At 41.5% G+C, this 17,079-nt stretch overlaps 1 protein-coding gene across 2 annotated transcripts in view; it reads left to right on the top strand.

Moving 5' to 3' along the window:
• Positions 1 to 14,959, top strand: part of HSPA12A (heat shock protein family A (Hsp70) member 12A) — a 53,118-nt gene extending 38,159 nt beyond the window's left edge. For both annotated transcript variants that reach the window (XM_042019413.1, XM_042019414.1), the window contains exons 7-12: positions 2,215 to 2,386; positions 5,380 to 5,466; positions 5,986 to 6,090; positions 6,509 to 6,767; positions 8,410 to 8,513; positions 9,785 to 14,959. In XM_042019413.1, the coding sequence (XP_041875347.1) occupies positions 2,215 to 2,386; positions 5,380 to 5,466; positions 5,986 to 6,090; positions 6,509 to 6,767; positions 8,410 to 8,513; positions 9,785 to 10,419 (1,362 nt within the window). In that variant the 3' untranslated portion in view covers positions 10,420 to 14,959. The remainder of the gene's footprint in view (positions 1 to 2,214; positions 2,387 to 5,379; positions 5,467 to 5,985; positions 6,091 to 6,508; positions 6,768 to 8,409; positions 8,514 to 9,784) is intronic.
• The last annotated feature ends 2,120 nt before the right edge of the window (positions 14,960 to 17,079 follow it).

Raw genomic sequence — 17,079 nt, 5'->3', positions numbered from 1 at the left:
TTGGAAAAAACCCACTTGCTGCTCAGATTCAGAGCTCTCACACAACACGGTAATGGATTTAATACAAGTGAAAACTGCAGCAGGGTAGTTGGGAGCTATTTGTTCTCCAAGCCCTTAGAATTGCAGCAAGATCCAGATTAAGCTTTTAGCAAAACTCTCCAAAGGCAAAGACAGTTTGTGTGCAGAGACCGTACATTTTTGGAATTCTTAAGCAAATTAGACTAATGTCTGTCACAGAGTATTGATTCATATCTGGGATGTTGCTCTTTCCAGTGCAGCAAACTGAAGCTTCCTGTGTGGAAAAGCTCAGCTGGAGATAAGTGATGTTGAAGTGAGCTGGCATGAAACCAGCCCTGCCTGTGCTTACTACATCCAGATGGGTCACAGGAGGGATTGGGTTTATACTAAGGCACGTCTTCATCCCCAGTACAGCTCCAGGGCCTTATCTAAACCTGTATAGATAATCTGCCAACATGCTCACATACAAGTGCTGTGATGGCAGGAGAGTCTGTGCTTAATTGATACTCTTCTTAGACGTTTTAGGGTTAGTCTGGCTGCTGTAAATCTGTGTGCCCCAAAGTTTGAAAGTTTGGTTGCAAACATTCTCTTCAATATAATATTTTTTTCAGTATGTGTTGCCACACAGCTGGCACGGTTTGATATTCTGTAGTATTTGCACAGTATTTTCCTTCCCACACAATTCTGCTAATTTCAGATCATGCTCTTTAGCCCAGTGGATGTAACTGAAGCTGCAAGTTTTGCCCAAAGGCAATAAAGGATGTTAAGTGACAGTAATCCTAGTCATGGTGTGCTTTTAAAATAATGAGCAACCTTGATTAGTTTAACTCTTAACTCTTTCTTATTTTAGAACTTTGTTCTTGTTGTTTTGCCTTTTTTGTTACCAACAGCGAGGAAGATGCTTTCTGTAAGAATCTGTTTATCTTACTTACTAGCATGGAGAGGGTAAAATGAATCAGTAAATATGAAGGACAGTTTTGTCCTTCGTCTTACCTGGTATTACTTTTTAATCCAACTTCACTTTGAGTTTCTGGCGGCAGGTGTCAATTAGCCAGCAATTCCCACAGCCCACAAAGTAGCTTTATTGAAACCAATCTGCAGACTTTCCATGTGAGTCTGCCTTTGTTGGAGATGCTCTGTAGGGACCACAGTGTATGTGTATGGGTTGAAGGCTGGAAGACTGACTGTGGGAGCAGAAAAATGTTCATTTTGTTTTATTTGTTGGTTGGCAAGCTTTAATGCTCAGGCACTTAACTGAAAAGTAACAGCAAGTAACCCAAAAGTTGATAGGAAGAGTTGAAAGTTGCCTATTTTAACAGAATTATCATTCAGTAGGCAGAAGTACCAGGGAAAAGAAATTAAAACACAGTTTTGTGAACTGTTCTTTGAATATTTTTCTTTAAGCCCAGTTCTGAGAGTGATGTAGTTACATAAGAACTTGTGGCTTTTTGAAAATATCTGTGTCTGAAGGCTGAAAATCCAGAAAGAAAATAGAAAAAATGGCAAATGCTGATTTTATAATGTGGTATTATTTTCAGGCTTGTTCTCATTACATTTTAGGGAACCTTCCCTGTTGTATTTTGTCTCCTTGAGTATACTGAGCATTTTGAAGATGTTATAAAAGCAAATGTACTTTAAAGCAATGGATTTTGAAATAGAAAATGTTGGTTGTAAGACAGAAGATACCGGCAAAGTGTATTGTATATTCCTATACAGTTAAACAGTGCAGGAACCTCATTTTGGCAAGGACTGTGAATATCTGGGACATAAAGAATGACATACCTAAAATATTGTTGTGGCAAAGAGAGGCCAAAGGAGGCTGCAAGGAGGCTGAGGCCCCTCTTAGCTGGCAGATTCACAGGTTAATTAGGAGTTCAGGTTTTAGGCCAATTATTACAGGTTTCAAAGCGATTTTCTTCGTTTCTCCACCTGTCATGTACACAAGTGCTCGGTTAGACACTTAGCATGGTAAGTGCATGCAAACCTCCCTGTTACAGCCTGTGGAGTTGTGCTATGCAGTGTGGGCAGGACAATTCCCAGATGCAGACCTTTAGCCCCTGGCAGCAGCTCCTTTGTGGGTTGAACTCTGAGGGGTGACCCAGCGAAGCCCATGAGCTGGGGAGAGCCTTGTGCTGAGAGGGTCTGCTGGGCTGCGGGATCCCCCACCCCACTTCTCTGATCCATTCTCTCTCGCAGGCAGGAATGGCATCTCCTGAAAATCCCGAGCAGTTGATCATTGCCCTGGAACCCGAGGCTGCCTCTATCTACTGCCGAAAGCTGCGCCTGCACCAGATGATAGACCTGAGTAGTAGGGCACCTGTCAATGGCTACAGCCCGAGTGACACTATTGGAACTGGATTTACACAGGGTACTTCTGTTCATTCACTTTTTAGATTCTCATGCCTAAGTTTGCTTTGTCCCTGAGGGCTGGTTTCTGACCATTTCTTGTTATCCTTGTTCTCTTGAAATGTTTCAGGCTGGCATCAGTTTGCTTTTATGAACCGTTTTGCTGCTTACCATAGTTAGACTTGCTTAGAAGTTGACTCAGCAGACATCACAGAATGATTTGGATTGGAAAGAAGCTAAAAAATCATCTTGTTCTAACCATCTGCCATCAGCAGGGACACCTTCCACTAGAGCAATTTGCTCCAAGCCCTGTCCAACCTGACCTTGAACACTTCCAGGGATGGGGCAGCCACAGCTTCTCTGGGCAGCCTGTGCCAGGGCCTCACCACCCTCACAGGGAAGAATTTCTTCCTAATATTTTAGCATGCAGGTAGTTTCCCTGTCTTACCTTTATTTGGATGTTGTGGGAGTCTTTTAGTACTTTCACAATGGTATTTTTCTGCCTTAAGTTAGTACTTCATGTTGGATCATTTTTTTCATTTAATTTGTTGGAAGCAATTATGTGTTTGATTATCTGCATTATTGAGGCAGCACTAAATAACTGGATCTGCGATGAAACTATCAGTCTGAGGTGTTCCAAAGTATTGGCAGATGCTTTTTGATGTCATCTTTATGAAATAGCATTAATGACTTTCAACACTCAGTGGAACACATGGCATTGGAATGTAGCAGTGAATTTGTCTGCTTGTTGAAGACCAACTGGATAATGCACTTCTGATTTATTGACCTGGGATCTGTTGCTACTGTCAGTGTTTGAAGGGGAGGGACAGAGATTGGACCACTGTAAGTCACTTGCCAAAAGATCCTTCACCATCAGAGTTTTTTGAGCTTAGTAGCCTACTGAAACTGGAGGGAAATAGAGGAGGGAAAAAAGGAAAGTGGCCTGCAGCAGTAAGATTTGATTGCTGCATAATGTGCATATTTCCCCTGTATGTCTAAATTGTAGCAGTTGCCCTCATACTGATGGTAGTGTGGCAGTCTATCCTAGAAGGAATTTTTCAGAAGAATCTGTATGTTACCACATTTGCTAGGTCACAACAGTAGAGGCAGGTGGGAGGTTGAGCTAGTAGAGCTATTCCTGCACTTAGCAGAGCGGGTTTTTTTTTAGTTAGGCAGAGTCACTACATCATTCACTCAAATCCTTGCCTCTCCTAGCCAGCACTTGTCAGATGTGTTCAGTGTTTGGAAGCCCACACAGAGTACAGGACACAATCTATTTTCAGGATTCAGTCCCTTCAGGGCCCCTTGGCTGCTGTCCCCCTCATTTGTGCCATGAACTATTCCAGTTCCATGTGATCTTACGTGAACTCACTTTCAGACAACACAGGGATTTGCTTCTGGGAAAATAATAATGGAGTTTATCTGGTTACAGTTTTGAAGCTGGGCAGAATCTGGCAGATCATGGATTTCTGCTAATGGGCTTTTTCTTGGGTGGGGGTACCACTCTCGTTCTTGACTTTGTATGGTCAAAAGCTATTGGGGATGAGAAAGGTTTCATGTCAAAATTAATGCAAACAAAGTTTGGAGTGAATTAATTTGGGGTTGGAATTAAAATTTCATAGAGGCATGGCAGGCACCCAAGACAAGCTGAGAACAGATTAAGGAGAAAAACCCTTTAAATATAAACAGAGAGAAGCACTCCAAGGGCCATATTATTGCTGTGAAGTCAAAACAAAAATTTCAGTGTTCGTAGTAGCAAGGATAAGCTTGCTTCAGTTGTAGTTGAAGACTGGCTCTTGTGTTCACTTCCAGCCCACAGGAGGGAATGAAAGGATTGCCATTGATTTCTGTGGGCTTGACAGGCCCTTGCTTGGGCCTAGTTCTTGTTCTGTCATGGAATGCTTCATCTGAGCTCTCCCTGTGCTGCCCAGTCAGTGTACTGAGGCTGGGGCAGCTTCTCTGCATCGTGGGGTCTTTTTGGGGAGGGTGCAGGAGCAAGTGGAGCTGATGCTCTGTTTCCTGATGACAGGCACTATAGAAAGAGGAAGCAAAGTGCATTCTGTGATTTGCGTGCTGATATTTCCACAAAGAATTTTCACTCATGGCAGGCTGCCTCTCTTGTAGTGTTTTATGAAGTGCCTTTGAAGGTGAGTGAAGATAACACAAGGAATGCAGGTTTTTTTGATCATTGAGTTATAGAGGTTGATTTAGAAGCATAAGTAGCAGAGGTTCTCACTACTCTGCTTTCTCTTGACAGATTGTTTTGCATCTTTTAAATGTCTAAGTAGAAGTTAAATCTTGTAAGTTAACTGATTGTTACAATAGTCTTGCAAGATGACTCCTAGTTTTTAATTGGTGTATATTTTAAATATCATGAGGGTCAGCCCTGGTGGTCACTGTGTCCTTAAGAAGTTACTAATCTGAGCAGCAGTGCTTCTGGCTGCTTGTTTTGAGGTAGACTGACATCCTAAGAGGTTGGGGAGGTGTATTTGCCTGAGCACTCAAAATGAGCAGCAATTTTTGTAAGTGTGGGAATGTTCCCATCCCGGGTGGTGTCGGCGTTGTCTGGGAGCGGGCTGGGACTGCCACCTCCTGATAGAGGCTGCTGTGAGCACAGCTGGCTGCCAGCCCCCCACCCTGCTGCCAGCACACGCTTTGCAAGCCAGAGTGTATTAAAAAACACAAGTCAGAGATGTTTATAGCTTTCTTACTAGGTTATTACTGTATATGATTAATTTGCATTATTTGTATTAGGTAATTAGTATATATTAAAATACATAGAAGTATATATAACAATATCAGGGAAGATCAGGGTGGCTATAAACCATTTTTCCTTCTTTCTAGGAATGACATTCTAACATTCCTGGTTCCAATGCAATAATTTTTGTACATTTGTTTTGTTACGAAGTGACACATACAGCTCTGTCAGCCTGCTTGACACTTGTTTCCTGCAGTTTATGATTTTATTTCTTCTTGCTTTTTTATACTCAGTAACTTCTTTCTGTCACTCACTAGGGAAGGAACACGTGCGCCGGAACCGGCAGAGCCGGACCTTCATGGTGGAAAATGTCATAGGAGAGATTTGGTCTGAGCTGGAGGAAGGTACTGTCCTTTCCTGAACAAACTTTGCTCTCACTGGTTTTGTATTGCAGGCAAATACTGTGTTTCCCACAAAGGTGCTGTGCACTGCATTGTTCTCACAGTGGTTATAAAGGGGAAAAGGAAAAAACCCACAAGTTTAAATTCTGGACTGCAATTCTGTATGCTCTAGCAAAGTATGATTTATTAAAAAGATGCTGGAAAGCCATTGCAGCCAGAGTATTTTACTCAGAACAGGCATAACATTAATTTGGTAGCCCACTAGGATGTACACCAGCAGCATGAGCAGTCCCACTGATCTGCTTTTCAGCTGTGCTGCCTCAATAGCTTTTGACATCTGACTTTGATATCTGTTATCAATCATTGTGTTATAATTACTAGCAAAGATCAAGTCTCCAGCACAGCCATTCCTGGCTGTCTGTAGGCCATTATCTCCCCTGGTGCCTCAGGAGCTCTCATTGCAGTGAGCTGGTGTGCTCACAGTGGTGTAAATGCCCCTGGCCTCTCCCCTTGGCATTCCAGGTGATCGGTACATCGTGGTTGACAGCGGAGGAGGCACAGTGGATATGACTGTCCATCAGATCAGGCTCCCTGAAGGACATCTGAAGGAGCTCTACAAAGCAACAGGTAACGTCACTTCCACTGCTTGCTTTATGTAATTAGATTGTGTATTACACATTTGTGTAATGTTTTGGCTTGTCAGGGCAGGAAATGTATGCCTTTATTGCATTTTACAGACAGTTCTTCCTGAAATGAGACCAGCACTCAAAATTAGTATAACCCAGCTGCTGGATGGCTGAATCACTCATTTATAAGTGGTAGTGTTACAGTGGCTATGATGATACAGGAGTAACAGTGAGGCAAAGGTGAGAGCATGTTGTCTATCAGACCAGCTGTTACCTATAGAAAAGAACCTCTTTTTGTGGACCTTCTCCCATGACAGCCCTGAGAGTGTTTTTCTGATGTGTACGTGGTCAACTCGAAATGTCGTAAGAATATTAAAGAATATCCAGAATATTAAAGCTGTGTTGTGTCTGTGGTACAGGTGGACCATATGGTTCTCTAGGTGTGGACTACGAGTTTGAAAAGCTCCTGTGTAAAATATTTGGAGAGGATTTCATTGAGCAGTTTAAAATCAAGCGTCCTGCAGCCTGGGTGGATTTGATGATCGCGTTCGAGTCCCGTAAGCGGGCGGCAGCTCCCGACAGGACCAACCCCCTGAACATCACCCTGCCTTTCTCCTTCATTGACTACTACAAGAAGTTCCGAGGTCACAGCGTAGAACATGCCTTGAGGAAAAGCAAGTGAGTAGACAATTGAAACCACATGGATGCAGAATTAACTACTGGTAGCAAAGACAAATAATTAAAATATCCTAATTATATTAGGGCTGAAAGGTAACGGTGTAAAAGTGTAATGCAAGGAGGAGAAAATGGGACTGCCTCTAGTGCAGTTTCCAGAATGAAAAGTTCTGATCGATGTCTTGCAAAAGCTTTTCTGTACAAGACTTGCACTTTTCAGGTATTGCTTTCTACGACTTCTGCTAGGCCACCACTGCATCACTTCTTTGTATATTCGAGTCCCTTGCATGTTAATTAGGAATGTCAGATCAAACACAGGATTTGTTGCCTAGAACCTTAATTTTTAGCGGCCTGGATCCTGGAAAAAATCCAAGATTGTGAGATGTGTAAATATGTTCATGGTTTGAAGGAAGTTATTAACAGTATCAGATCACTGGAGAAAACATATGCTGCTACATAAAGCTCTGCAAGGGGAAAGTGTTCAGCTTTTGAAGTGATGGCAGGCTTTTGTTTCTTATAGAATTTTACAAGTTTGATAATTTTCCTGATAGGCAGGGAGACATAATCCCCTCCAGAGATTTTAATTTCATGATTTTCAGTATCGAGAAGTCACTCTAAATGATAAGATTATGGACTGCTGTAGAAAAGGAGGTGAGAAGAAAGTAGAAATGGGCATTTTGCATCTTTTGAAGTTATATACTACAGAAAACTTGGAGTTTAATGGTGTAAAAGAGAATGAACAAGAGAACCTGTGAATCTGGAGCAGGAGGCTTGGGACCTGAGAGGGGAAGATTTGGTATTTAGTACCTGTACCTTAATTTTTTAAACTAGCCAGTGTTGAATGTAGTATGCAGGGTGGAACTCCTGCATCTCTTTCAGAAGTTATTGGCAAATGTACAGTAAGCTTAAATGACTTTGAACCCAGCTAAAAGTTGCTTTCTAAATGAGACTGAGGTTCTGAAATCATTAAAAATTTCTGGAAATAATCCCCCACACAAGGCCATCTCCTTTTTATTAATAACCTTAATGGTGAATCTTGGGATGCTAAATGCTCCCTTCAAATGAAATGAAATGAATTGGCTAACAGGGTAGAAAGAGTGTAAAGGTTGACATATAATGTGCATGAATGAAAGGGAGATTACTGAGCTATACAGATGTGTATCAGTGATAGAATAGCATAATGCCTGTATTCACTTAATAAATGTTATGCCTCATTAAAAAGGCTGTTCTCTCTTTTGCCTCCTGAGGCTTCCCAACTTGCTTGTTTTCCTTGTGTGTTTCCAGTGGCTTTGGCCTGCTACTGCTGTAATCTAAATGTTGCCCTTCTGGGGATGAATCAGTGCTGTTTCAGATGAGCGAGCACTGCATTGACTGCCAGCTGTTTCAGAGAGCAGTTGAGCCTTGCTAATGCTGTGGAAGGCAATCAGGCAAAGAAAACAACAATTAGACAAGCAAAAATAATAATTCTCCCTTCAAGTTTTACATAACTGCAGTTGGTATGGGACTAGGGTGAGCTGGGGCACTTTGTACTAAGGAAAAGGCATGCAGATTCTGTAAACTTATTAATTCATTTATTTAATACCTGGTGGTTGTTTTGCAGCTCAGCTGCAATGCTTTAATGTTCTTTCTCACTGTTCTTTTGCAGTGTGGACTTTGTGAAGTGGTCCTCCCAGGGAATGCTGAGGATGAGCCCAGATGCAATGAATGCTCTTTTCAAACCTACGATTGACCAGATCATTCAGCACCTGAGTACGTATCTGTGTGTGATTCCATTTCTGGCTGAGCTGAAACTGGAGCTTTGCTCACCCAGTTCAACCCAGTAACAGCCCTCCTGCTATGCACCAGTTGTGGACAAGGAATTCAGTTCTGAAACTTGCAGCTCTCTACAGATCAGCTAGGCAGATAATAAAAGTAAGGGATGTGTCCTGAGCACATACTCCTACTAGCTATGAACTGTTTACTGGGTGTGATCCAGTCCTGTTCCTGCCTAAGCTTCAATTACTCTGTGCTTCCAGGGCTGCAAGCATTCAGAAGGCTGACATGCACTGAGAAACCCAGATCCTGCCTTTCTTTTTTTCAGTTTCAGGCAACCACTAAATAATGCCAGAAGTGTAATTCATTTCTCATTATTCCTGGTATTAAGACCTCTGGTTCCTTCCTTCCCACTGGAAGGTCACATTTGTTCATGACCATCCAAATCACTGACATCTCTAAAACACAAATGGTAAATGATGCATCATGGTAAAAGTACTTCCAGGCATGGCTTAAACAGCAATGAGTTTATTTGTCCAGTAATGGAAAGTGACATGTGCTTATTAGGAAAGTTACTATTTAAGGTCTTTTCTGGTGGAAGATGAAATTTGTATCAAGTAGAGTACAATGCATGTGGTGAGAAAAGTGTTGCTTTCTACAGATTACAAAGCACTGTTTGCAATGGAATATCCAGCTTTGCTCATCACATGTGAGGGATTATTAGCTAAATTTCAGAACTTAGTCAGACAACAATTATAGAGCAGCTTATATGTGAGCAGGGAGGGAGGCACCTAGGATTGCAACAGTTGTGGTAAGTAACTCAGTTGTTTGAACTACAAGTGAGCTGACAACTGAACTGCATGATTTTCTGGAAAGTAGGAGATGCAGGCTTAAGTTAAGAATGAACATGCGTAAAAATGTAAAGAGGTGTTATTTTGCAGGTGGTATTTGTTGTGGTTAAGATGTTTGGGTCAGAAATAATAAGTGAATTTGAAATGGGGTGATTTATCTGGAATTCAGTAAAGGGTCTGTTTTAAATGCCACTTCAGAAATGTTGTATGCTTTGAGGTAAGTGAATTCATAGTGAAATGTTGTAGAGACTACAGACATGGGACTGGTGCATGCTGAGGGTGGCAGTGTGGGCACAGATGTGTCAATTTCAGATCATGTGCAGGAAACACTCAGTGCACTCAGACATGGGGATTTTCGCTGACTCTGCCTCATCACAGTGGATTTTTCCTTATTGAATGGTCTCTGCTTCTGTTCAGGTGAAGTGTTTGATAAGCCGGAGGTGACCAATGTGAAGTTTCTGTTCCTGGTGGGCGGCTTCGCTGAATCCCCCTTGCTCCAACAAGCCGTCCAGAGCGCTTTTGGCTCAAGGTGCCGGGTCATCATTCCCCAGGATGTGGGTCTGACCATCCTCAAAGGAGCTGTTCTCTTTGGCCTCGACCCTGCTGTCATCAAGGTGCGGCGTTCCCCTCTCACCTACGGTGTCGGGGTGCTCAACCGCTTTGTGGAGGGGAAGCATCCCCCGGAGAAGCTGCTGGTCAAAGACGGCACGCGCTGGTGCACTGATGTCTTTGACAAATTCATCTCAGCCGACCAGTCTGTAGCCCTGGGAGAGACTGTGACACGCAGTTACACACCTGCCAAGCCTTCTCAGTTAGTAATAGTGATCAATATCTACAGCTCAGAGCAAGACAACGTCAGCTTCATCACCGAGCCTGGCGTGAAGAAGTGCGGCACCCTGCGCTTGGATCTCACGGGAACTGACGCTTCTGTGCCCAGCCGGCGGGAGATCAAAACACTGATGCAGTTTGGGGACACTGAAATCAAAGCCATGGCTGTTGATGTTGCAACCTCTAAAAGTGTCAAAGTTGGTATTGATTTCTTAAATTACTAACAGCCCTTTCCCCCACCACAGCCTGTTTGTGAGACTGATCTTCCACTGTTGCATTTTTTGACTTCCGTCTGTCATGTCATCACCTTGAATTTCAGCAGGCTACATGAGAACAGCTAGTAAGGTGGGGTATGTCGTGTTTGTGCCCTTTGGTGACCAAAGGCTGGATTTTTGAAAGACCCTTAAAAGGTTTTGGGAGCAAAAGTTCCAGAGGTAGTAAAAGTTACCAAGTTACTCAAGCATGCTTAAAGATCTACCTTTATTTAGTAAACACTGATTATTGTTGGGTCCTGAAGGTTAGTTAAAAATATACCAAGTTGTAATCTCTTCGCCTTCTTCTTCTTCCTCCTGAGAAAAACTCACTAACCCACGTGGCTGTTGTAGGGCGTGTATCTGTGTGGGATATCTGTTTAAACAGCACCATCCTCTGGCAATGGGAACAAATTAGTAGTTCATAGTATTCTTTTGAATTTGCCCAGTGCTTTCAGAATTTAAAGTGCTGAAAATCAATGACTCAAAGAAATAGGAACTAAATTATTTAAATTCTGAGTAAAGAAAATCCCCAGAAATCCTTGGAATTATATTTAGGAAATAGATACGTGTTTTGGGAGCCTAATATTGATTGCTCCAGTTTGAAAACAGGGCCTTTGTTGTCAAAGCTCTCAGAACAAGCTGTCAGATTAATTAGCTAGCATTACCTTCATTATAATTCAGAAAATAATATTAAGAACAAACCTATTTCTCTTCGGGTCTTCTAAACTTATTTTTATTAGTCTCCATCTGAAACCATAGAATCACAGAGTAGCTGAACTTGAAGGGGACATCCATTGACTGACTGATAAAACCTCTCAGTTCTAAGCAGTATCAATCAGAACAAGTTGCTTTTTCTAATTTTTATTATCTCCAAAATGAAGATCCCTAAACTCCAGGTGACTTACTTGACAACCCTCACTGCAAAAGTTTCTTCTTACCTTTGAAAGGAATTTCTTGAGTTTAAATTCATGTGTGTTGCTTCTTCCTTGCTCCTTCACTAGATACCTCTGAGAAGTCTGGCTGCATCCTCTTTCCTGTCTGCTCTCAGGCACTTGTACACATTCCTAGCATCCCCTGAGCCTCCTTGAGTCCAACAGCCCCAGCTCTCTCAGTCTCACCTCACATGAAAGATCCCCCAATCCCTTCATTGCCTTCATGACCCTTTGTTGGTCTCAGTGCCATTTGTCCGTGTCTCTCTTGTCCTGGGAAGCACAGAACTGGACCTGGCACTCTGGACATGGTCTCACCAGGGCTGAATCAGGGGAATAATCACTTTCCTAGACCTGCTGACAGTGCTGTTCCCAGTGCAGCCCAGGAGGCTGCTGGCATTCCTTGTTGCAAGGGCACGTTGCTGGCTCACGCTCAGCCTTGTGTCTGCCACGATGTCAAGGTGCTGTTCTGCTGCCAGGCTGCTTCCCAGACACTTGGTCCACAGCTTCTCCTGGTGCATGGGGTTATTCCTGCCCAGGTTTAGGACTTTGTACTTGCCTTTGCTGAACTTTTTGAGGTTCCTGTCTGCACATTTCTCCAGCCTGCCAACGTCCCTCTGACCCATCTGCTTTGTCATGCACTTCCCCAAGTGATTATATTTGTTTTCTTGTTCATTCCTATGTTAAGATTTGGAAGCACAGCTAGATGATGGCTGAAACATCTAAACAATTCAGAAGAGACAAAACATTCAGATCAAAGGTACCATAACGTGTTCTTTGTAGCAAACATTTTAGTTGAGTAAAATGTATTGCTGGGTTGAGTTGAATGGCCAATGAAGTGGAAGGTAGAAGCCAATAGAATGAAAGTACAAATAGCACTAAATAAAGCATTCCTTACTGGCAGTGAGCACAGAGCTCTTGACACAGGGGAAATGCACTGATGGCCACTATAGCATCTTGTTTTCCAAATAATAACTTTCTGGAAACGTTTCCTTGAGCGTGCTCACCTGGAAAATTTCTTTTACACCTAGAATAGTTTTTATTTTGCAAAATGCTACTGGAGGAAAACTTCTGAAACATACATTCTGTATCTGCCATGAACTGGCAACTTCAGATTCAAATCCTAGTCCCACTCCAAATTATCAGACTGGTACCAACCTGCAGAATCACCCTAAAATGCTGACACTTTCCAGAGCATTTATACAGAGCTGCCTGATTACCTGCTGGAATTCATTACATTTCCAAAACTTTGCAATGTTAATTATTAATCTAAACCTTCCTTTTTAAAAAGTTGAGCATGAGTTAAATCCATTACTGACACTTTTGGGAAATTAAAGCTTTATCAGTTATTTCATTAATTTATGTTCCAATCCTGCACTTAAACTTTCTGTGTTTATCCTGGAGTTTTGCCACAGTAGAGAGCTGCAGAACTGATCCACTGCATTTTGTCATTGAGTTTTCCGTGTCTCCTGCAGAATTCCCTGGTTGAGTGGGAAATGTGTTCTGCATTCAGCTTTAAAATAAATAAATAAATACAGGACTATGGAGAATGCTAGTCACAGTATCCTGCTGGATACTTTCTATAATTACAAAGTGTGCTTGCTAGCAGTCGATTTCCTGCTAAATTAGCTGCCTGCTAAATGCTTTAAAAGCTAAATACTGGAATTTTTTGTGTGTGTTGCTTTCCATGGTTTACAAACAAGAGAAACTTTAAGATGAGTTATGAACAATATAATTTTATGTATATACAATATTTAAATATTGTACAGAATCTTTCTTTCTACAGTGCTATTTTCTTGTATAAAAATGCACTTTGCCTCTGTTGATTTCATTCAGCTGTTAATTTTAAATAACATAGTTTCTCAATCAGCTTCTGTAATTATAGGCTTTTAAAGATGGTAAGATATGAAATGTGAAAGGCCGATCTTATAATAATAGGAAAGAAATGTTGGTGTGTCAGAGAATAAAACATTCTTCCTGCAATGCAAGTCATACCAGCTAAGCACATCACACAAATGCAATAGTCTGTTGCTGGGGTTTTCGTTTCTTTGTTTCAGATGGTGACCATTCCATCTCCAGCAGTTCTTCATAATAATGGATGAATCCTCCTGTAAAACCAAAAATCAGATTGTAAAATCTGGGTATACAGCTTCTTCACTAGGTTTTGGGTTTTTAAAAAGGATCTTCTCTAGTTTAAAAAACAACAACAACAAATGAAAAACTACCTTCCAAAGCCAGGCAACACTCTTGTATTGTAGCTGCAGGTAAGATCCAGTCTCTGTCTACCGTGTCCACCTACCAAAAAACAAAAGTTCTTACAGAAAAATAAGCTTTGCTGTCTTTGCATGCTTTGTTAAGCTGAATCTGTCCAGTTCTGCACAGGTTTGTTTTCAGTGGCCTTAACACAGGATTTGATCTAATAAATGGCTGCCACCCCCTGTCTCCCCTGTGAAGAGGAGGTGACCTGCAAGGTCAGGTGGCCCATGATTTTTGTGCTGTTTCCAGCCTGTCTGCAGGGAAAGCTACAGGTGGTTTCTGCAGCTCTTCTGAAGCACAGTTCCCTACACAGCAGCGATTCTCTGCCCTCTCTGATTCACCTTTTGTGAGATCCCATCTGGATCCAAGCAGGGCCTTGTTGCTGAGATCCCTGTAACTGTAAAATGTGGTTTACATATTTTTGCACTTCCTCCTTCAGTCTGGTGAGAACACTATCAAGCTTATCTTTGCAGAGCACCGAACTACTGAAGAAACTCCCAGCTGTCCTTGTTGCCCTCTTTCAGAATGGAAAATTAGCTTGTCTCTCTAAGGAATTAGAATTGTTGAGTAGAATATTATGCTGTGGTCTATAGACTATAACCCAATTAAACAACTTTACATTGTAAGAGGCATGTGGATGCCCATTTTGATAAAGGATGCTAGGCTGTAAAAGTAATATGAAATTTACTAGGAAATGAGGCGTTCTTAGAACTGTAGTTGTGATACTTTTGCAGGAGATTCCCTGCAGAGCATTTTTTTAGTAGGGGTTTCGGATGACATTGTGCAACTTAATGTTGAAAAGACAACAAGGCCTGCTATCCATTGGGAAAGCAGAAGGTCTTGGCAGGAGTTTTGCTCTAAGCAGACTTGCAAGTTTGGGTCCAAGTTACTGAACTCTCGGCTGAAGTTTAGCAGCTAATTGTGATGGAATGATTAATTGTGCTAGAATATGATAAATGTGCAGTGGTGGTTAGGACAGCTTGCATTGGTATGAGTATACCAATATTAATATACAGGAGTTTTAATGCATTATTATGAGAAGGCTAATTATATATTGCAGAGATTTAATAGCCAAGATAAGCTGCATATTTATGATACGAAGTGGCTTAAGCGGATGAACAGTATAAAAGTTGTTGGGCATAATGTCACACCTGCTTGAAATAGTCTTAAACTATATTATAAAACCAACCATTGTGGTCTTGTTCACCTCTGTGCAAGATAAATTCAGATTTCACTGATACTTGGAGCTGTTCACAACTTGTCTGGATTGTATCTTGAGTGTTCTTGTGTCTTCAGTCATGTCAAATAAAATACCTTAAAACTAATTTCTCTTTTTTGGTGCTACTATTCTTATGAAAATGGATATAAAAAGAAACCTAATTTATTATGAAAGTGAGACAGGCCAAGTGGTTATGCATGAATTTGGGTGCTCTCCTTCATGTGTGTAACTGAGCAGAAGTGACACCAACCATCTGTACTGCTTTAGTTGTGTCCTCCGAGTGTGCCCAAGGTGGAACTTCACTGCTGCTCATGACTCAACTTCCAGCAAAATTGGTGTAGCTGTCCAAGTAAGGTTTTGTTGGAGTTCAGACAGAAAGACTTTGAGCAATACCCAAAGCAGATCAATTATTTTCTGTAATGATGCTCTCAGAGAGCCATGAAATCAAATACAAATTTTGATAAAGAGAACTGTAATCTCTTAGGTCTTGCATTATTAAAAGCTGTTTTATTGTTAAAAATGCGTTATCAGGCCAATAAGCTGGCCAATAACCAGGTACATTAGCATGAGAATGCTTCTCTTTATAGATCTAGGGATGTTTAGTAAGGTCCAGCTGCACTGAAAAAACCCTTGCATAACAATTTGTGCAGCATTACATTCTTCTGCTAACAGCTGTAGGTCATGTCCCTCTGAAATTCAGCAGTGTTGGCACAAGCTCTGGAGGTGATTCAGTGGCACAGGTGACCTTGGTCCACGAGGCTGCAAAGATGCAGAGAGTGACCTGAGATGCTTTAGCAGCCACTACAGCCAGCTTCCACCTATTTGCTGCAATGAAGGTGTTTTACAAGTGCTTTATGACTATAATTATAAACACCATCCTAATAGGCTAGGTACTGTATTTAACTTGTAATGAACTTGATTTCACCTAAACATTCAATTAATGTTACTAGTACAATGGGAAATATAATTACAGTCTTCAGAGACACATTAAGAACCAAATTTTACTTTCAGTGTTCTACCACACTGCTGAAGATTCCAGTGGGGTTTCATGTGTGTGCATTCAGAATTTGGTCCTTACACTGGGCTTTTCTGAATCTTAAGGCTTTCTCATATGAGTGTTTTTTAATTTAAAGTTACAGCCCCAACTTGAGGGATTTTTTATAAGTTGTTGGTTCTACAAAATCACGTTAAGTCCTTACTGAAGTTTGCAGATTTTGTATTCATGTGAATAGCTATGGAATAAAACCACTTGTAAAAGAGCCTCCCTGACAGCAGTGTCCAGCTCTCTGTCTTAGGGACAGTGGACCCAGAGCTCCTTTACTCAGTGCAAGAACTGGTTGATTTTCAAGAGGTGCAGCCTGGATAAATTGGTGAGAATTGCAGATGCTTTGTGTGTCTGGGATTCAGGCCTGTTATTTGCCAGTCTTGTACTTAACTTTTTTTAGGAATAAATTCTGCTTTATTAATTCTCATTCATGCCTTGCTGTGTTCTAACACACCAAAACATTTTTGTGGTGGAACCAATGCAAAGTCACAATAAGGCACTGAGCTTTTTTCCTTCAAGTTAAGAAGGAAACCACCTTGAATGTGGGTATTCAAAAAAGGAAGGAGTTTCCACCACAGCCTGTGCAGTTCCACAGATGCAAAGAAATTGATCTTTGCAAACCTTTTTCTGCAAACAAGAAATTCTGTACTCTCTCTTTAGTTAACATACAGTTGATTACGTGCTGGCTTTGATTTTAAAGTAGTACATACTTTCTCATTTTTCAGGGATTGCAATAATAGGGAAAAGTTTACTAGATGCCATATCCCAGGAGCTCTGGCTTTGTGCCCAGAGCAGAAGTTACTGAATGATGACATGGTGTTCATTACCATGTGATGGCAAAAAAAATTAAGAACTTGGTAGATTGCAGCCACTATGATCCTTCTGTCAGTGTCCACATGTGAGCTGACACAGACATGGGGAAATGAAAAATAAATCTAAGCTTACTCGGGGAATATTGTGTGCTGCAGCAGAGCCAAGACGTCAAAGGAGGACAATACCAGACTGAGTGTAAGGAAACAAAGGAATTGGCTGGAGAGGTGTGTAACCAGGACCTGATGTGCGTAAACAGAGGCACTGGAGTGCTGCTCCAGCAGTTACAAGATATGGGATGGTTTCAAAGCAGAGAGTGGTAACACAGCTGTGATTGCCAGAGTTTGTTAAACCGCAGTAATCTAAGGAGT

This window comes from Corvus kubaryi, unplaced genomic scaffold (assembly GCF_017639235.1).
Source record: "Corvus kubaryi isolate FWS band 111438036 unplaced genomic scaffold, C.kubaryi_AGA036_p1.0 138, whole genome shotgun sequence".
NCBI classification, from domain to species: Eukaryota; Metazoa; Chordata; class Aves; order Passeriformes; family Corvidae; genus Corvus; species Corvus kubaryi.
Note: the sequence above shows the minus strand (reverse complement) of the source record. Positions and strands in the feature narration are given on the sequence as shown.